This window comes from Perna viridis, chromosome 5, assembly GCF_037379345.1.
Source record: "Perna viridis isolate PV_CMFRI_1.1 ecotype Kerala chromosome 5, ASM3737934v1, whole genome shotgun sequence".
In the NCBI taxonomy this organism is placed as follows: Eukaryota; Metazoa; Mollusca; class Bivalvia; order Mytilida; family Mytilidae; genus Perna; species Perna viridis.
Genome location: NC_142449.1, coordinates 34584253 through 34606696, shown reverse-complemented (window position 1 = coordinate 34606696; position 22444 = coordinate 34584253). Strand labels below are relative to the sequence as shown.

Sequence of the window (22444 nt, the reverse complement as noted above, 5' to 3'; positions counted from 1 at the left end):
AACACTCCGAGAATTACTTCTTAATCAAAAGATCTAATTGAGGAGGTAGACTTAGGATAAATGACATAAATCTTACAAATCATTGGAACGTTTGTCTTCAGCATTTTACATCAATCTCATGCAAGCACCAAAGTAACTTGGACTGATATCATTCTGTTTCAAATGAAAGCTTGATAGGCTTTGGTGAAATTGAATATGATACAAACATATCACTGATTTCAAGAGTTATGTCCCTTACCCTAGGTCTACCTCCTCAAAACATATTAAACTTGGAATCAGAAATATCATAGTACCTGCATAGGTCTGGAACATGCTGATTTTTCCATTAGCATTCAGAGAAAGGACACTCAAATCTGGTTTTGATCTAAATAAGGAGGAAATCAAATTCAGCACTACATTATGTACACAAACTAGTTCTTGAATATTAACTGTTGTGTCAAAATTATCTTTATAACTTAGATTTAACATTGTGTCATTTTCCCTTTCTTTCAGAAGTACAATATTATAAATCATATGTTATATATGAAAGAAACTGTGTCAATGAAATAGCTTTATTTTAATTCGTCTAGTAACTTTTTCATCAGAACCATAAAATGGTTATTTGTTTTCAAAATTAAAAACTTTCATTGAAAAAAAAATCAATGTAAATATCAAGCAGATGCCAGACTAAAACACAGACTTAAAATCTAAATGCAAACCAGCAGGACATAAAAACATTACCTTCCAAATTCTCCTTCTACTATAAAGCTGAAGTTCTGGTTAGCAACATATGTTCCAGACATCTTACACTTGAAACAACCTTTCCCATTTAGTGTGTCAGGGTTGTCTAGCCATATTCCATAACTATAATAGATTATGATTAAATTTGACAGGTTATATTTTCAAGTTTTACTTTGCCAGAGTATGCATGCCTTAATTGGATAGCAAGTATCTGCATGTCCTTTCAAAATAAAAAAAATACATCTCCTAACAACACATCTTTATTTTATGAAATCTGTCTTAACCAAACCTTGAATTAATTGAAAACCTGTCTTAATAGGACACTTTGTTCATATTGTATCAATATAATTTGAACCTGGATAAACTGAATAGCATTTTAAGGAGGTAGTCCTGGGTAAGGAACACAACTCTTACAAATCATTGGAATGTTTGTATTTAGCATTTTACATCAATCTCATGTAAGCATCAAAGTAACTTGGACTGATTTCATTCTGTTTCAAAGAATACTTGAAATGCTATGGTGATAATGAATATGATACAAACATATCACTGATTTCGAGAGTTATGTCCCTTGCTCTAGGTCTACCTTGTTAAACTGAACAAATTCTACAGTTCAAAAGAGGTTTATATTAGACAGGTTTCACTGTAGAAATATAGCATGAATAGGGAAAAGTTCTTAAGTTATTTTTTCGTAAGAGAAATTGCAGTCGATGAATGTATTTAGCATACCTAATCATATTATGGTTTAAAAGATTCTACTTCTGTAATCTTGATTTCATACATATACTTAAAACAATCGGTATATACATATTTATGCTATTTCTGATTAGAAATCCCATGTGAGGTAATTTAGTTTTCCATGAATATATTAAGTTGATGGGAACCTATCACTACCCAGTACTTTAAATGGTTTCATCTTTATAATGTTATGAATAATTTAACTCAAATGAACTAGTTCAAAGAGCAGTATATAAATAATACGGTTTTGACATTATCTATTCTATATATGTGTGAGACTGCTACTCAAGATGTAATCTGAAATTAAATACACATGTACTGTGAGAAATTAAAAAACTGACAATGTACAGGATGAACTAAAATTAAGTATAGCTCCAACTAAGAATTGTCATGAAGCTGATACATAGTTACTAGATACATGCATATTGTTCAACCCCCAAAATATTTTGACTGTACACTCTGCAAGAATAAAAACTGAAGTGAAAGTTGGGTTTAGCAGATATTCTCAGCTAGATTTTCAATGACTTCTACTGGGTACTAAATATCTACATGTATACCTACTTTATTTAATTCTACATTATTCAGTCAAAAATTATCTCATAAAATAAAGCATGTCTAGGGAAACAAATATTGCAGGAAATACCTCAATGATCATTTAAATACATCTTGGTCACTTAAGATTGAACATCAAGAAGGCAATGGATGAACCCTTGCCTGATTTTTAGATGGAACTATAATTACTATGGGAAAATTCACATAACTTACAATTTCTCATTAGCAGTGTCTGTAATTTCTTTAACCTCACACACCTGTCCATTATGGTATATACTGCAATATAATGAAACTGATATTTACATTTATAATCAGGTTGTTTATTTGAACTTACAGAAAGTTTTTGAAAAAAAAAGGATATTCCATTTCTAAATACGTATTTGTATACTAAAAAGTGATTTGGATACAAACTTGGAGAAAAGGCAATTTCTAATGCAATCATAATTTTAATGGGCACCTAATAAACAGTCTACACAATTGTAAAAAAATCTAATTTTAACTGTACAATGTACAATTGGAATATGATATTGGCACATGCCACCACCCACCCACCCCCCCCCAACCCCATCTATTTCACATCACTGCATATGTGTACCGGTTATTAATACATGTACGTTTAGAAATATAAAGGTCAGTTCTAATATTTGAAAATATAAACTTGTCTAAGGTACATTGGACAAGCATTTTGTACATATAAAAAATGCTAATACAGAGAAAAACGTTTTCTAATTTTTAATCATCTTTGAAAAAAAAAATACATGTATTTGGTAGCCGGAAAAATACTCACCGTAATAATTTATTTGGGAGACCATTTTCACTTTCTGGGAGGTTACTGCCGAACCGGGTAGATATTATACGACCACAAACAGTAACCAGTGTTCCTAGCAGAAAGAAAATATCATATTTCATTATATTCAATAATTTTTTTTTACTGATATATTTTGCTTTTAATATTGAACCCAATGATATTTTAATGACAAATCTGCATGCAGTTGAAAGGTAGATGAGGGCCCATTCTCATGAAACCCGGGAGTCATGTGACAAAACTTACATACCCTATTGTTCTAATACATTAACCTACATTTGTAATTTGTTTTAAAAAGTCTTATAAATACATTTTTTTATATAAACAGTAACACTGCTTATTGAATAGAATTCAAAGATAGCACCCATATAGTCAATTGATCAGTATTGTTGGCAAAAAACAACTTTGATATGTAAATGAGCAAAAAGGAGTTTCTTGATCAACCTTGCAGTCACCCAGACCCAACCATCATGACTTCAAAAACCAATATCCATTCTAATTAAATGGGTACATAAAGAACATAAAAGCTCTAAAGCTTCAACAGAGGATTTAAAGCTATTGACTTCTTAATTTGTTTATGTAACAGTCGTAAAAGTTGAAGTTAAAAGTCATGATGAAGAAAATAATAAGAATTTTAATCATTAAAACAGATCTATTAGCATTTAATGAGGCATTAATGCAAAGATAGAATATCACTTAACACTTTTTTATTTGATGCAACAAATATTTACAATTCCAATTTGCATACAATAAAGGTATGTACAAAGTTTCAATGTTAAAAGGTTATGCAAATAACGGAAACTGGCATTCAAACAAAAAGTCTCTTTCTGGTGTTTGGCCTCATCAAATACTAAATGACTTCTATGTTGAAATAATGTAAAAATTCAGAACAAAGTTCAGAAAGAAGTGTAAGCATGTTTTATAAAACCCAAGGTTAATCAAGGGTTTCCTTAAAAAAATGAATAGTATATAACATGCAATAACAACATGATTTCTTCACATGTGATGTACAGTATTTACATGTACATGAAGTTCACAACAGACGACTTTCAAGTTCACCTGATTTATGTTGAATCTGGTGGAAAACTGGTTTTATGGTTTCATACTAGATGAAGAAAGGATATAAGATTTGTATGCTACAAAAACAGTTATAGTTACATGTACATTTGTAAGTGGAAATAAGTCTCCAAACAAAAAATTATCTAAAATGCTTCTATAATATAAGGATCATTTGAAAATTCTTTGAATCAAAGTTTCTGTTCCCATGGCTCCAATCACAATGTCTCCCGATCTATGCCTGTTGTCTTCCTTAACTGAAGAACTTTTCCGGAACAAACATGAATGTAAAAGTTGTCAATTTAGGTCAATACAAAGGCAGATTTAAGAGGGAACCCCTATAGTTTGAACATTGGTACTTTTGAATTGTAGAAATTATGATCCATTTGTATATTAACGTTTAGCTCAGAGATGACATTCCCCCCTACCCTCTGGTGACTTTGAATAGGATTGTAAAGCAAATAACTTATTTATGGATCTACCACTGCAAATTAATATTGCTATAGATTTAACTAACCTGGAACACCAGAAGTGGGTGATACACTGCTAATGGTTGGTGTATTCCAGGACCGAACCTGAAATTATATACAATATAAAATTCCAATTACAGGAAGTCAGGTATTCAAACTTTAACTTTTGGTCAAGGGAGTGTAAAAATCACTTCAAATCCCTTTGATACATCATGCAGTACAAGTTCAATGTAATATGAATGTGGTTCCTTTCACACTGTACCAAATGAATGGATATATGAGGTATGATGTAAGTTTTTTATACCAAACAAGCGTCTGTGGAATTACGTGAGTAATTTCTACCTTTCGACAAGATATCGGATTCAGTCTGGCAACGAACACTCTCACTTAACTATTCTTTCTAAATATATAATTACAATATTTTTGTTAGAAAATATTTGAATCTCCTGTCGTCCAAGTAAGAAGGGGACTATCTCCAATGAGAAGTGAAACAGGCAACTTTGTGTTGAAACGTTAACGTTTTTATTGGTCGATTATTAAAACTACAAAAAGGCGCGAAAATACGAAGCAAAACCCCCAAAAACGAATACACTTACCGTAAATATACTTTTATCTACATTGTAGTTACTGTCAGGAACGGAGACTCCGTCAACTTTTAATCGAATGTTATATTCTCCGTTTGGCATTGGTCTGAAATTATAAAATGACAGCATATACCCAGGCAAGCTGCACGCAGCGACAGACGTTCGTTTCCTCTCTTACTAAACGCAGACAGGCCTTCGAAATTCTCGGGCGTAATTCAAATCATACGTCGTGAGTCAATTGGATAAAGTCGCGTAAAATCATTATTTTTTCCCGACTTTGCAAGGTCCTTGCATTTTCCGAGAGGGCTGTCTGCAGCGTCTAGAGTATAGGAGAGTTCTTCGTGATGTCATCACTTACCTGTGATTTGGTTTTGGTTGGCAAAATACCCATTGAGTGGCATGGGGCATCAACTTTAAATCGTCATAACCTTTTCGTTTTTTAAGATAATTGAAAAATTCTTTTGGTTCCCTAAACTGCCAATCAAACTCTTTTTATCCATGCAATTTTTAAATCAATATTCAGTAATTAGACTATATGAGCATAAAATTTTAATAATAATTTTATATGAACATAAAGGTTTACATATAAATATTGCTTCAAATTTATTCTTTAAGTAAAACAGTTATAAATTCACATGTAAAATATGAATTCTTTTATGTAAATGAAACATTTTACAGAACCAAAATTGGATGTAAAATAACAAAGTTATAAATTTTTGAAAATTGGTATTCTAATCATCAAATTGTTAATTGTTTATTTAGTTGTTTATTTGCCAACCAATTTGACACTTAATGATATGCAAATTAGTGAATATGACATCACTAATGAGATTGGCGAACTCTCCTATTTTTCAACCAAGTACTGACATTTAAAAAAGAATTTGGTAAGAGAACTTTTAAAACGCATTTCCTCATACCCTTATTCAAGAGTCTGTTACGTAGATATTTATGATGTTCAAAGATATCAGAGTAGTTAGTACTTGCTCTAGCGTAGCGAATCAATTGTGAAATATAAACACCATATGCAGGAGATGAATTATTAGAATACAAAGTCCTTGATTTACCTTAAAGAAGTATTTTCGGAGAATTTTTATAGCAGTCTACCAAACGATCATCAAAGCTATTCAGTTATTGCCCAAATTATTGATATCTCTGATAACAGTTTATTTTTTACTTATGCCCGAGTATAAGCAATATGTAAACCAACAGCAAAAAATACTGTGGCACCGTGTACCTTGGAATACCGACAGGCCACGGCGTGAATTATTTTAGGGTAAAAAAAAATAATTAAACGGCACTTTATCCAATAATTCAATACTTAATAACAAATAAACATTCATTGAATTTATTCCTTTTATTAAGTGTTTTGCTTCAGCAAACCATGGCTTGAGTTTGCTACTGATTAATTTTAGTTTGTGTGTGTGTTTATGTTGTAGAACAAGCTTATTTACATATAGACTATCTCACAGTTTATATCGCCGTACACGAGTTCATATTTTTGTTAAATAAAATTTAACCAGAACTTTACATTGTAACATCTGTGCTTAAGTCGGAGACATATTTTTAAATTTTACTATGGCACTGCATGTAATTATAAGCATACTGTTCTGTTTCTTATGTGTGTAAATTGGTATAAAGAATCTCAAATTGAATCAAATGACAGGGTTGATACAGAAATTTATTAAAAAGGTCGTTCAGATCAGAATTTAAAAGAAGGGGATTCCAGGCTCATTTTTGCCAAATCATTACACAAAATTAACACAATTTTCCATCAAAAAGAGGGGGTCCCATGCATCTGAGGAATCAGAGAAGATATATCAATGTCACCACCTACCGTGTATTACATGTTACAGTAATATTTGTACATCCGTCTACATGGATGTCACAGACATACACGTGCGTACCAGAGACCAGCTCCACGAAATTACCAAGATGTTCGTTCCCAGCGCCATAATTAAATTGCGTTTTGGCAAACCCTGAAAAAAATACCGGAATTAAGTTGCAACGGTTGTTACTTGAGGAGGAACTTATGGAATTGAGACAAATTTTTTGACATCCGCAAGTATTTCGTAGCTAATACTAGAAATAAAGTAAGAGTGAGAGCAAGGGATAAAGGAAGTATACATTTATTCTATAGACTAGTTATTGCCAAAATGCATTTCTTAGTTGAATTTTACATGTAATTAAGGAAATCTAAAGAAAATTCCGACACATCATTATTTAATTTGGCTCTTAATCGCAAGCGATTATATTTTTAGTTCGTCAAGCTTAGGACTAATATTAGAACGTACCTTTTCCGTGAATAGTTATTCTAGTTCCACCATTTGAACTGCCAGCGTTCGGCGTTATGTAGTCAACAGTTGTTGCTGAAAATGAAGCATATACATGGGTATCAATTTTAGTGATTATATATTGCCTAAATTTTACACGAGCTGCATTTATAAATAAATAAGCTACGAACCATTTTTGTCCAGCACTCATTGTTTCGACCACTGCAACCTAGAAACATTAAAATCCAAAATTTTTGTTTTTTAATTATAAGTAAAAAAATTCTTAACAACACGTGTAGCTCATAAAGGAAGTATACCTGGGGTAAGGGACATAACTCTTGAAATCAGTGATATGTTTGTACCATATTTAATTTCACCAAAGCCTATCAAGCTTTCATTTGAAACAGAATGAAATCAGTCCAAGTTACTTACACGAGATTGATGTAAAATGCTGAATATAAACATTCCAATGATTTGTAAGAGTTGTGTCCCTTACCCTAGGTCCACCTTCTTAAGTTTCGTAACTAGCATTGTAACTTTATTTATACAAAACAACTGTAATTTGATAGAATTGAATGTTCTTAAAGGGTCTATTGTCACGATTCCACTCAGACAAAATGATTTAAAAAAAAAAAGACATACTTCATTTTAAAATTTTGAGCTGTCGCCAATACATTCCCTTGCTTCATCCATGATATACACAACTTTAATAAGCAATTAATGAAATTAGAATAATGTCGTTGCAACTGATAAATTATAAATATTTTATGTACCCAGGTTGGTTGCGACAATGGTCGTCATAGACCGCTTAAAATTCCCCACATAATGCTGGACAATTTGTTGATTATATTGAAAACATAGGAAATCATTGAACACTCCCCCTTTTTTTTGGGATGGGGATTACTAGATCCTTAAAACAAATTGGAAGTTCACGAAACGGTTATTGGGTTGAATAACCCGAACTATTATCCTTAAAAATAAATAATTCTTAATTGTGAAAAATCAATCAAAGGCAATTTTTCAAGGACGAACAACAACATTACATTTAATAATATAGTACGTGTACAAATGCTTACTAATATCTAATTATCACAGTTACGTTAAAATGATAAAATCAAAAATGCGTTTCAGTTGACCGCGAAGTAAACATTTTGCCTCCTAAACCATTAAAAGGATTTCACAGCTTATGAATATTTTCAAACTTAAAATTACCGGAGGATTTCATAAATTGATCCCGAGTAGACTAGTTATGTCAACATTTAAAAAAAAAAAAATACATTTACGTTCTCTACAATGAATGGCTACTATGACTTGCACTTTTACCCGAAAAATTAAATTTTGATGAAAAATAAACTTTTGACACCAAAATTATTATAACCCGAAAAATTAAATTTTGATGAAAAATAAACTTTTGACACCAAAATTATTAAGGAAATGATGAGCCTGAATTGTACCTTAACAAAAATCCAATGAGTCGTTAATAAACCGATGAAGTACATGCTGTGAGAATTAATGAATCTGTCTCACCTGATAATTTAAACAACGACCAAGACTGGGCTTGCATAGTATCACTTACTCAAGCCCATTTCTCGACGATATGAATTAGATTTAAAAAAATGCCTCCGTGGCAGACCTACAGGGTTCCGGGGGTCGGAAGTCCCCTCATTATGTGGAAAATTCTGTTAATTTCGTGCCAAACTTTGGCAAAAAAAAAAAGAAGAGCAGATAATAGCCAGAAACCTCTTTTTTCTGAAAATTAAACTGTAAACTCTTTGGAACCCCCTTTGAAAATATCTTTTGGTCAACCCCTGTACAATTTTCGAAGATGAATTAAAGATATAGAAAGGAACATCCTTGAAGTTCGATAAAAATAAATAACTAAATGAAACAGAATATCAAATCTGACTAAAAAGGGGTTCACAAGTCGATTGCAAAAAACAAAACTTTTATATTACTTTGAATTTATAATATACACTCCCAGTTAGAAGTACAAAAAAAGCCGGGAAAGAATCTCTTATAAAGGCTAAAAACCACTAATTCCACTTCCCATAGGCTTCTATGCTAATTTCAAAATATTCAATGGCTTCTCTGGACTTTACCTTAACTTTAACCTGCAGAGGACTATATATCAGCATGATTCTACATATGTCAGCTCACAATCCTCAGAATGTCATGTGGGGTTAGCTGACTTGCAGTGCAGTACTGGTCACCGGAAGTGAAGGGTCTATAAATAGCATGGGAAATCCCAGTGTTTTCACAAGATAGGGGTATATTTAAAAATTATTATGGAGATTAGGCTTCACGTCACAAGAAGCAAAATGCACCTATAAAATGTACAGAAATGTTTTTCCTTTCAGAAACTATTTAAATTTTTTAAATAAGATGAGAACTTTTTTCACAGCACTATGAGGAACAGGGGTAATTTCTGCGTAGGACTATTTTTGCCTACGTTCCAAATGCTCATTGGTTGAATTGGTGGTTTGTAACCTAAATCAATTCGGCTCCCAAACCCTTAAAAAACATGAATAATTGAAAGTTTGTTTGGTAACGTTTACCATTTTTACATCTTGCATGCTATTGATTTAAGTCATTTTACAAAACTTACTATTTTAATTACTATCCGATTTCCTTCTACATATTCACTGAACTAAGAGGAAATTCACATGATTTAGAGTCGTAAAAGAGTAATCATTGGTAACAAAACTCAAAAGAATGTAATCCAGGAACAAAGACCAAAAATGAGTAATTCGAACTCCACTAAAAATAAGGAGCATGGACCGGGTACGCCGGTAGGATAAGCGTCCTTTGCTTTTCTAGAAACACCCGCCGAGCTGCTTTTAAAAAGTCAAGTCCAGGTAAAAAACTTAAATACACTTAAGATTTTCGAACCCTTTTGGATTATCTGTTTCAAATCTTGAAGCAGACAATAAAAGAAAAAGGGGGCACGAAACATTTTTTTTACTGTTGGAGGTGCATATGATAGCCAAAACTGTTTCTTTTGGGCTATGTCGCGGAACAAAATTCTAACTGCGAAGAACAAAAATATCAGTGTTCCCAATGAGTATAATAGAAATTTGAAATACAATAGTAGTCTTTTGTACAATGGTCGTCACTTAAGATATTTAATATTAATTAATCCATAAAGTATACTTATTACAAGGCCATATATTCACTTGATTTGAATAAATATTACTTCATCAAGTCGCCTACGGAAAGATATATCTAAATTAATGTATTTTAAACCTTTTTACATCTGGTCTATATATTTGATAACAATAATAATATTATTTCATCTCGAGGATCAACTTTTCCCCATGAAAGAAAAGTTAAATGTTTTGTAACATATACCGGCGTTATGATCCATAAAAAATAATTATATGAAATTTTAAAAGTTTTGATACATGCATGAACTATAAACTGTTATGTAAAACCATTTTAAAATAAACAGGACTGTTTTAATCAATAGATACTCGAATCACCCGCACTTAAATATTTGCGAGGATAGCGACATAGGACGAAACAGAAATGAACAGTTCTTGAGTGGGTTTAAAAATCTATTTTGGCTGACAGAGCCCATAGCTTCATTTGATATAGTAACATCTCATAACACACCAACATACTGGACAAATTTAAAAAAAATATAATTATATAATACGTTTTTTTAGAATATCAATTTATAGTGGATATAGATATCAAAACAAAATTAATGATCCGTTTCCTATAAAATATAATTGAATGTCACTATTTTAACGACAAGACGCAATGTGATACATTACAGTCGATTCGGCAACATACTTGTTAATCTATCGTGGCCAGACACGTATATACTTTTGTTAATATATGTGTGTGAGATTTAGAAAAAAAGGGTAACATCGGGTGTGTCCGACTTGATCCGCTAACTGTATATACATATATAATATTGAGCTTATTCGACATTTTAACAAGACCAATGTAATACACCCTCATTTAGAAACTTTAAGTCTTCATTTGAAAGGCGGATCACCGTTATTGTCGTTTTGAGAATGAAAAACTCATAATGTTTAGAAGTCAAAGTGCGCTTGTACCCATAGAATGTTATTGACTATGTTCAAAATTTCTTTAACCCATCTCTTGATTTATACCTAGCCTGTATCTAATTTCCAAAGGTAAACAAGGGGGTCGTAAATATCATAGTATCTAAAACAGTTGTCAATCCATTATTGTTTCGGTTGATTTTTTATGGAGATATACCAAAACAAATATCTCGACACTCCGATTCCGGACTTAATTACAAGTATCATAACATCAGTTCTCTATAATCATTTAAAGAGACGCATTGTATACAGCGGCACACGCAAACCCTCATAGATAAAAAAATGCTGAATGTAATAAGTTATTAGAGCTCACGGTTCTCTTTAACGCCTGTATGAAACATTTCAAAGTGTACATATAACCCACATAAATAGCCCATCGACCTTTCTGAAGTACAGAACATCTGCCATCATTGAAAAATTGAAGAGGGTTACAAAAAGTCACGAAAACGCGTATACCGTAGTTTTGATATACGATTTAAAACCGAAAGATTATGCGAATGCAACTTCTTTTCATGTACTCGTGACGTACTACTCATTATGTAGATTGCATCTCGAGATATGCAACATTCAATATTATACTCTAAATATAACAATAAAACAGTGCATTTACTTTTTACGCATAATGTGCGTATTTGTAAGCCCGCCATGTCATACTCGGTCACACAACGAACAGATCAATACAAATATAGGTACGGATTATGGTCATATTTTTGCGTTAATCCAACTTACAGTCATATTGTTTCTTTCACTATTTTATGACTCATCAGTTTTTGATCAAATTTATCGTGGTATAAAACGAAACCGCAAAAATCAAACGAGAAAGGGTTCTTTTTTCAGGGCATAGATAATAGTGTGGCGTTCTATAATACTTCGAAGACCTTGCAATATGAATTATGTATTTTTCATGATTTTAGTGCCTTTTACCATATTTTAGTTCAAATTGAACTCAGATCTATTTCTTAATTATTATAATGTGTTAGCATTTTTTTCTTTGATTGATCGATCAACCGTTTTTCTCTGCTTTGTAAACCGTAAATACCACTTCAAGACATTGAAGATGTTTGTTTAGGCTGTTACACATTAAAATCTAAATTGTGGAAAACATGAGTCAGCTACAATCAATCGCGGTATTGTCTTTCTCCTAACGCTGCATTTAATGAAACATAAGATTTTTTGAATGCAAACTGCCGTAATGAGCGGTCTTATACAAACGGATTTTGAAAAGTCCTTTATTTTTGAAATAGCGACTGGTAATTGTTTTTTAATCAAATGGCTTTCTGTTACATATAGAAATCACTTGAAAGTAGATATTGATATTATAGAAGTCTATGTCAACTATTAATGTATGCATAACACTTTCATATATTTTTTTCAATTGTCATCAGAATATATCGATCTTTATATTCCCTTTTTAAATAATTTACGAAGACAATCGGGGGAGACTTTGAATTATTCTAGAAGTAATGTAGCAGAAACAATAAAATAAAACTCATATAAAAACAGTCACAACTGAAAGAAAAAACAGGACATTCGTTAGTCTGTTTTTCTTTCCAAGACTCAAAATTGATTTTCATGACATCGTAGATTTGTATTCCTGGGCTCAAAATTGATTTTCATTTCATCGTGGTTTTTATTTCTAAACTCAAAATTGATTTTCATTACGTATCAGATAGTGGCCGTAACGACACACGATTATAAAATTACGTTTTCTTGTGTTCTTTTGGCAGTCTACACCGATCCGACACCCTACTCTATACGGAAGATTGTGGCGACGTTACGCCAAAGCGACATATTCTGCAGTAATGTATATATACAATTAATAATACTTTGATTGACTTTTGTAACAAGTTTCATGAAAATGCTTAATGCGTTAATCAACGAAAGAATATACGGACGGATTCACAAGCAGAATATCTGCTTATAGGTAAAACATTTTGAAGGGACGTATTGTAAAAACAAGACAATGACTTTATAACAAAATGCCGACAAATTAAACAAGTTAACAAACACCGAATGTGTCGAAAGTCCCAGCAAGTTAACAAACACCGAATGTGTCGAAAGTCCCAGCAAGAATTATATTGTCTTTTATTATCATATAATATTCTTACTGTCTTAAAACAATATCAATATTACTTCACAGATTATGTAAAATTCTAAAGGGCATGAAATGAACAACAATGCTATTTGAACTGTTAATATATGAAATGCCCTTACCAAGCACAAGACAAAGCACGAAATCTTATCTACACATATCATGTTCACTTTAATTATTTAACTTTAATCATTTCATTTCACAATCAATTATTTCCCTTAAATTAAATCAAGACAAAGTGACCATTTACCATTGAATAATGAAATGCTGTAATACTTTGCCTAATAACCCTAATAAGTCAATGCATCTTATGACCCAAATCGTGTTTCCAAACCCATAAAAAACTCTGATTGTTCAAGATAGACATTACTCGTTCTACTTAAAATCTTTAAATTTACCATCTGATTTAGCTCAAGATCAATTTTTTGCCAAAATGATATACCATCTTTAAAAGTTATCATTTTTATAATGACATGGACCAACATATTGTCAGTGATTGGTGGTATGATTGTATATTCAAAATAGTCATGGTTTGAAATAAATATGTTTTCGCCGGGCAGATTTAGACAGTGCAGGTCATAAATCTATCTCCAAGAACACATGCACCAAAGTTTAGACAACCTCGTTATACTTGAAGGTCTAACGAATAGTTATGATAAAACACGTTGAAAACGAACAATTCGTAGAAAAGTTACCCAGTTGTTGAGTGTAATGCACACACACTTTTACCTGTTTTTGGAGGTTTCAGTATTTCAACATACTAAGTATATGGCCTATGCAATTGCACCAGAATTTGAAAATAAGTTCCTTTTCATTCTCCAATTTATTCCAAGGAAGAAGTGTATTGCTAGAGTAGAAAATATGCAGAGATGTGTTTGAAAAGACAGGGCAAATTCACGGAAGTTTCAAAACCTTAAGCTGTGTACAAAAACGACTTATGTCTAGAGGACCAAACAAAAGGATTAAAAAACTAAATATGATTTAAATAAGATTATAATATAATTTCATTGCTACCGATTCGCGATTTAGTGTCTTGAATTAACTTCATTTTCTTAAAGTAATAGACGACTGCTAAAATATTTTAGAAATGCAAACATTGTTCTTGCACATTTGAATTCTCATATGCCAAAAAATAAAGACATTGCAAGATAAAATACTAAAGGAAGAACATACAAGATCTGAACAAGAAAAGCAATCTTAAAAATTGAATAAGAATGCTTCTTTTCAAGACGTATATGAACTAATTAAACACCGTGCATAGGCTTTCTGTTGAAGCTACAGTTTTCTTGATAATTATATTTCATATCTTACCGAATGCACTCGGTTTAACCACAATTTAATTTACAAAATATCTTCATAAAAATTGGACAACAACGCTTTACAATATACAAATGAAAGTATTTTTAGATCATTTACCACCTCACCACAATATTAATGCTTAAAAATGCAATAAACACACAAGTCTTATTATTTTTTCCGTTAATTTCTAATACAGTAACTGCAAACATATTTAAGTCACGTAATATTTAGAGATAAAAATTCGCAAGCAGCGAAAAGTGCGAAACATGAATTACATCTATGCACATATTATAACATGCGTTTTATTGTGTAGAAAATACAAATCATTGTCTCACCTCCATCAGAAACTTCAATCAAAACGACTCCTACTAAAAATACACTAAGAAACAATCCTAGCGTTTCATTCATATCGGACTGTATTTTACAAAATGACGGATCATGATTTAAATCACCTTTTATAGTACCAAATGACGTATTACACGTTCGTTCGAGTAATCAGATCAAAACCAATCATTGCTATTAATTGACGTCTTCAGAATTAATGGATTTTATGTCCACTAATAGATTTTTGTCTATGGTATTTGTATTAGAATGTACTCGGTCAACTAGAATCTTTTGAACTTAATGCTTTTGCATAAGTTATGACCTTAAAATTTTCTATTGTTGTGTAAGGCTTAAAAGTGAAAATACAACCGGGTATTGAAATAAGAAATTAAGTCTCGCATGTTTTTCGCAAGTGGAAAAACAACATGTTTATAATTGGTGTGTGTTATTTTAATTAATTGCGGTTTCCATTTTTTCTTGATTGAATATACTTTCCACTGACCGGTCAGTTGCATTCTCGGTTGGAAACAAGGCACCATCGTTAGCATACAATTCAACAGGAACAATATAAAAAAGAATCATTTACATATCAACGATACATCTGATTTTCTTGCAACACACGGTTTTGATGCCCACAGGTCACTCATTTAATTACCTGTCTTAGTAAGAATTATGCAAAATCTGAAAATTGTGATACATCCCATAAAAGGCTACATATTTTTATTTTGGTAATTAAGTTGTTTTATGGATGTATACCATGAAATGTCTAATTATTCATTCAAATCTGCATGTTCTTAGGAGAATAACAACATAGAAAATCCAATAGATATTATTGTAATTGAGTGTTATTTACTGAGTTATCCCCCTTAATTTTGAAATCTACAGTACATACTATATTATTTTTTATCTCTTAAGAACACGGGTTATATGAAAAAACCGAATGCTAGTTTCTGTTTACTATGGCAATTCAAACAAAATATCAAAAATAAAAATATGAAGGGTGTTTACCCATGAATCACATTTTGCGTGATTCTTAGATGGAGAGCTACTTAAACTTTAAGATAATTATTACTAATGTGTTGATTGAATTATCTCAGGACATCTGATAATTGCCATAGGTAAAGATGTTTGGTTCACTGTACTCAGAGATGCTAATTACACGGACGTCGGGTACAAATTTGGTGGCAACTGTAATTTGTGCTATTTCGTGAAGATTAATGCACTCGTGTTAAAAATAATTTTGGAAAAGAAAATTTCTTTCATGATAAAATATCAAATATCAACTATTTCATTCCACAGCTCATTATATTATCGATATTATTTTATATAAAACATGAAAATAACAGACAAAAAGCTGTATAGCTATTAACAAAAATACCGGTAAACTTGTAACATTATGTAACAATAAAAAGAACTTAACAGATTTTCCAAAATTTGGTATGATAGAATTTCGCGGATTCGGACGATGATGTCATACAAAATTCAACGCAAAAAATAAAAAAAAATAGCCACAGAATATGTGATCGAAAACTTTTTAAAGTCCAATTTTCTTGTTACAATTTTAAGTAATTACATTTTTAAGGCAAATAACTGGATAAGTGTCACGAATCAGTCAATTATTTCTGTCGTTTCAAAGGTCTTAGCATGTATCTATTTTTAACCCGAGAATGTTCATATGTTATACTATTTTGTACTACAAAACGAAATCAGTTGAACAATTAAGTTAAAACCTATGTGATAAAATAAATGTCCAAAGTCTTTGTTACGCGTTTGTTTTCTGAAAAAAAAAATCGACGTCATCCATGGAATTTACGTCGCAATTCACAAATTAAATTTTCACCAATCTAGCAGGAAGTATTATCAGCGGAAAAGACGAGAACATAAAAGAAAATCCTACCATAAATCTATTTCATGCGATGTTTCAGTCATGCATGAGTTTACTGGCGGATGTAGTGCCCAGTAAAAAAGTCGTCACTGCATCGGAGATAAAAGTTATGCTTGTTCTGATTTAGGGTATGATAAAATAATTAGAGCGTTTTAATTTGTTTTAGCACCATATAAAGTTTTAAAAAGAATAATTTCTACCCAGTATACTTATATGCAATTTAGATGATATGAAACACATCAAGCGAATATCTGTATTTATTAGTTTTTTTGTGCGCATGTGAAGTTTGGTTACAATTTTTCACACATGAAAATCTATAGTCGAATTAAAACGTTTCCCTCATGACAAAATTATTTTATTCTTGTTTAATCATAGTTACGTCGTTTCCTTGAACTCTATCACAATCGAAGCTTTCTTATACTTTTAACCATTATCTACTCAGGACAGTCTATTATTCAAATTACTATAATACTGGGAACGCGTTAATGATATTGCAAAATTAAACGAAACATTAAAATCAGATATCCTTCAGATGTTCAATTCAGTTTTTCACATTTTATTTAAGTGACTTTGACATTTTCGTCAAGAAGCCATAAAAACCAAGTTTGCAAACGTTATTGAGAATACAAATACGACTCCCGCTGTATGTTATGTTATAAAAAAAACTACGGAAACTAAATGTAAGACAGATAATTACAAGACTACAATACCAAAACGAATATCAATTATCATGGTTTCTTTACCGATAATCTCCTCACAAGAAGAAAAGTTAAGATTTGTCAAGATTTAAAGAACTTTTGTTATAATTTTAAGATTTTGGTCTTTTATTCTCATTTTGTCTGTACATTTTCCAAACCTTGTGGGATTTGTAAACTGAAGTACTATACATGCCACCCGTCAAAACAAGAAGTGGATATGAGGGTATTTTATCTGTAAATCTACAAAAAAAAAAAAGAATTTAATGTTTAATTCATATCGTTATAATTATACTGAATCTTCAATAACTACAATCGACCACTTGTGAATATTTTGTATTGAGTTTTGTATAACATACACCCATGGGTTACTATGTTCTATTAAGCTTGTTCTTGAATCATGCCTTGAGGTCAATTAAGACCACTGAAGCAATGCATTAGTGCAATATTGCAGTGTAAACGTTACGAGAAACATCTAAAGGTGAACAATTGCATTTGGTTATAGAGACTTGTTTAGTTGCCTAATATACATTTATTTGGTTAATGCAATTTATTTTTTTTTACAATTTTTTAACTTTAGATTTAGAACTATTGTACTAGTATATGCAATGTTTTGTCGCTTCCGTTTTGTTATATCGTTTTCAAATCCAAATTTGTTACATAATTCTAATGAGATTCATGTAGATATGATGCAGCATAAAAAGATTTATTTGGTTAAGAATATGCTTTATTCGAACATTGGTTTGTCCCGAATATGAAATAAAGAACGCAAAATTAATGCTATTTAGAAATCATTAGAAAGTCATTATTTATTACGTAAGACTCAACAGAAAAATTCAGTTGCTGGCTTTAATTGATATTTGCATATATGATTAGATAGATGGGTTTAATTGTACAGATCTAACATTAATTATTTTACTATGGGCATCAATATTTTAAAACAAACCTACCAATTTCCAGCATACTGCTGAATCAGCAGAACTCAATAGCCAAACATTGTATGTGATAGAACTGCAATAGCATCGTTTTTGTATACAAATGGTGTTCTTTGTCGGAAACAAATGTTATTTCAGAACTAAATTGGATAAAAAATAGACAATTTACAATTTTAAATACTTAATGAGCACAAGAAAAAAGAAATCAAATAACTTTGAAACTTAAAACAAAGCACAGATTTGTGGAAGTAGCATACGCATGGGATAAGTAGTAGCGACTAAACTCAAATTTATAAAGTAGTTCGACCTAATAAAATTTAGATAGAAAGAAATCATTATGTTTAAATTATTTGTAGAACTAAAGATAGTCGTGATTATTCTCTGCAACGGTTTTGTTCTTACCAACCGTTAGCCTCCATTAAAATGTAAAAGGCTTAACTAAATACCATCAGAGCGTTACTATTTTCAGCGAGATATCTTATTATGAACTTCTATGGAGTTATGACCTGTCCGACAGGAGGTGACCAATATTCATTTGAGGTGCGCGGTTATCATTTAAAAACAAATTATTACATACTCAAACGATTACAATCTGAATTTCTAGTACATTATCTCAATATTCAGCATTTGGCACAAAGTTCATCGATGTTGCACCAGCATTGGACCAAAGATTTGTTATTTATTTCTATTATTTTGAAATAAAAATGGCGAATATTGGGTTTACATTAAATTCCAGGTAATCAGCGTGATTATATCTGTATTTATTACATTGTATTATTTCTAAACTATACTTGCCGTAAATTTTCATTAAATAGATATAAATTGCAGGCTGAATGTTTGAAGGAAAATAAAATATTTTGACCGCTTCAATATGATGCGATAAAATTGTCTATGCTACTTTACAAGGCTAAAATTCGTTTTGTCTTACTATAGACAATGCGGTTGGATTTTATTGGCATCGAAGTACGTCGAGAAAGAAATATGATTTGATTTTTTATGTTGATTATTTTTAATATCGACATATGAAATCTTTTCTCTTTTGTAATAGCCAGACAATACATCGACCTTTTTCTTCTCTTAAAAATCGAAAATCAAAAAAACTTAATTGCGTGATCATCCAGTGATTAAATGCAAGTGTTTAAAATAAGAATATTCTTAACCTATAACAAGTGCATTTTACCTTTTTTTCTGACCTACAAACGTAACAATGTGCTAATTCATACAAGGGGATCACGATCAAGGTCTAAATTATGTAAAATCATTATCACTTTGAATTCGGATTAATGATCCCCGTTGTCATATTTGTCCTTCCAAATTCTTTCATGTGTCTAATAGAACTCGAGCAGGTTATCTACGAGTTAAAATTTTCTTAAGATTTAAACAGAGCTCTCAGTCAATTCAGAAATTTATAGTTTCATTATTTAATATCGGGCTAGAACGCTTTGTATACTGTCAATAAAACAAACATAGAAAAACGACGGATTTATCAACTGTATTGATGAACAGTTACTCTAAGTAAGATTTTAATATTTCCATAGTCAAAATTTTTTACAATGTATTCAGTCGGTTAGTAAACATCAACTAAGCAAGTAAAATATTTATTTAATCCTGTACTTTTGAACTATGAAACATTCTAACCGTTTTAATTTCCGAATTATAATGACGTCTATATTTAATACAAACAATTTGTATACACGTACTGAAAACTTAGGACCATCCGCTACAATGCCAAAATTAACATAGACTATCGAATGTATTGAACATGCTTATTATAACTTACATTATATCTTCTAGAGCCAAAAACTGAGTATGTTGTACTTTTACAATTTTTAATATGAAATCAACGAAATTATATTAACCTACATTTCAAAAGACTTGTAATTAAAGTACTAGTACGTTAACAGAAATAATTAAAAAAAAAAAAAAAAAACCAAAAAAAAAAAACCAAAAAAAAAAAAAACCGGTAAAACATAAAATAAATTTCAGTACTTTTATGTTGCGCCTCTTATCATAACTGCTGAACAATCATTCTGTACAAAGGGTAATCACGGGAACCAAGATTCTGGCGGAAATCAAAAGAATGTAATCCAGGGACAAAGACCAGATATGGAAAACAGGCTAACACAACAAAGAACACAAAATAACCAAAGTAATTCAAAGTGACAAAAGTAAATGAGCAAAAAAGTGATCGATACCAACGAAGATTTAGAATATCAATGTTTTGTAAAAACAAATGGTTTCTGGTTAGGGGACCGGAAATATAAAATTAGTTAGCAGTATACTTCGCCCGTTATAACATAATTGTGTAAAAGTATAGTGATAAAAATATTAAATGGAGGCAAAGAGGACATTCAATTTATTTCGTCAAAATGCTACCAAAAAGAGCCAAAAATTCTTTTAACAAATTACAGGGAGCGAGATTTAGGGACGAGATGATAGGGTCTTGAATTATATTGACAGTCAATAGATGATGTAGAAATGGTCACCGATTTATACACATTTATTCAGTGACCAGAGATTTTTTAAGTAGCTGAGAAAACGAAACCTATAAAACACATATTGAAGAAGATCAGTAATCACTCAGACATTATTGAAGTATATATAAAGTTTCACACGATTCAATTTTTATCCTATTTGAACTACTTATTTTTGTTTGCTAGCGTAAGTTTAACAAAAGATAAACCTTGTTACTGCGATAATGTAATTAAACCATATTATCGAATCACACCTTTAATAAAGCTTCATTTTACCGTGTTGTCTCCCTTGATTCGGTTACTTAGAATATAAACTTAAAGTCTCAGTACATTTAAACTGTCAGATATGTTATTTCAGTGACAGTATCATTCAGTTGGTGAAACATGGTATGAAAAAAAGAAGAGAAAAACATTTGATTTGATCATTTGTACCGTCAGGATCAAGAAAAAATAACATGATTTTTCTGATCACTTTGGCGAAGTGACTTATGATTGCATACAAAACGCAATTAAAATGAACATTTTAAGTGCAGATAACTTTTTTTTTACTTTTTATTGAAAACTTTCTAAGCAGATCCATTGATGCAGAGATCAAATAATAGTTTTTTTTTAAATAGAAATAAAATATATTGCTAGATCGATTGGTTTTTGACATGCGTGTTTCTTATTTTCCCCCATTTTGCCCGATCCAATATATTTTACATCGGAATGTTTACTATTGGTAGCATTCAAAACCAAATATCTTAAATTTAGTTTGTTTGAATATGACGGTAAAAACCGGAAAGTTGGAAACCACCTAAATGGTTTGTTTAAAAAAGATTGTTCAGTGAATATCATTAATTATCGACCAGGTGATCTCAAAAGAACACTATTAATTGAAAAGGAGTGTACTGCAAAAAATAATAAATCATTTAATAACCGATAAGCACAATCGATTATGTCAAATTATGACAATCAAAGACCCCCCCAAAAGGAGTCAGCTTCGCTCGCAGAGGCTATCCACCTTCTCTATTCCTAGTGACAATCGAATTCGTTGACCCTATTATTTTTATGTCCAGTCTCCTTTTTCATTTCATCGTCATTTCATGTTTATTTTATCATCAATTTTATGTTCATCGCCCGAATATAGCTGAAGTATTGCTTCTTGGGCGTTAAACAACTATAAATCAATCAATCAATAAAATAAACGATTACTAGTTTTTTTTGTGCAGTACAGCACTACGAGTACCTTGAAATTAAATTTCAAATATGTTAATGTCTCTTAGATATATTGTTGAAGAATATGTACATGTAACAGCATTCGTCTCATGCTTTCAATTCGTGCAAACGTCATTGTCTCTTAGAAATTGTGAATGTGGAAACTTTTCAAACGAGAAGAAAAAAAAACAGTAACATTATATAGCATAGCTATTTAAAGACCTGCTTGCATTGTATTATCACAAGACTGCATAAAGTAATTAAATTTTTTTTGT

General features: G+C 31.1%; 1 protein-coding gene across 2 annotated transcripts in view; it reads right to left on the bottom strand.

Annotated features, from left to right (window-relative positions):
* Positions 1–15077, bottom strand: part of LOC148617199 (fibrocystin-L-like) — a 65533-nt gene extending 50456 nt beyond the window's left edge. For both annotated transcript variants that reach the window (XM_088584676.1, XM_088584677.1), the window contains exons 1-9: positions 14995–15077; positions 7217–7291; positions 6760–6901; positions 4938–5031; positions 4389–4446; positions 2798–2891; positions 2224–2286; positions 721–843; positions 294–364 (exon numbers count right to left, since the gene is read on the bottom strand). In XM_088584676.1, coding sequence (XP_088440802.1) covers positions 294–364; positions 721–843; positions 2224–2286; positions 2798–2891; positions 4389–4446; positions 4938–5031; positions 6760–6901; positions 7217–7291; positions 14995–15067 — 793 coding nt within the window. In that variant the 5' untranslated portion in view covers positions 15068–15077. The remainder of the gene's footprint in view (positions 1–293; positions 365–720; positions 844–2223; positions 2287–2797; positions 2892–4388; positions 4447–4937; positions 5032–6759; positions 6902–7216; positions 7292–14994) is intronic.
* Between the last annotated feature and the right edge of the window lie 7367 nt (positions 15078–22444).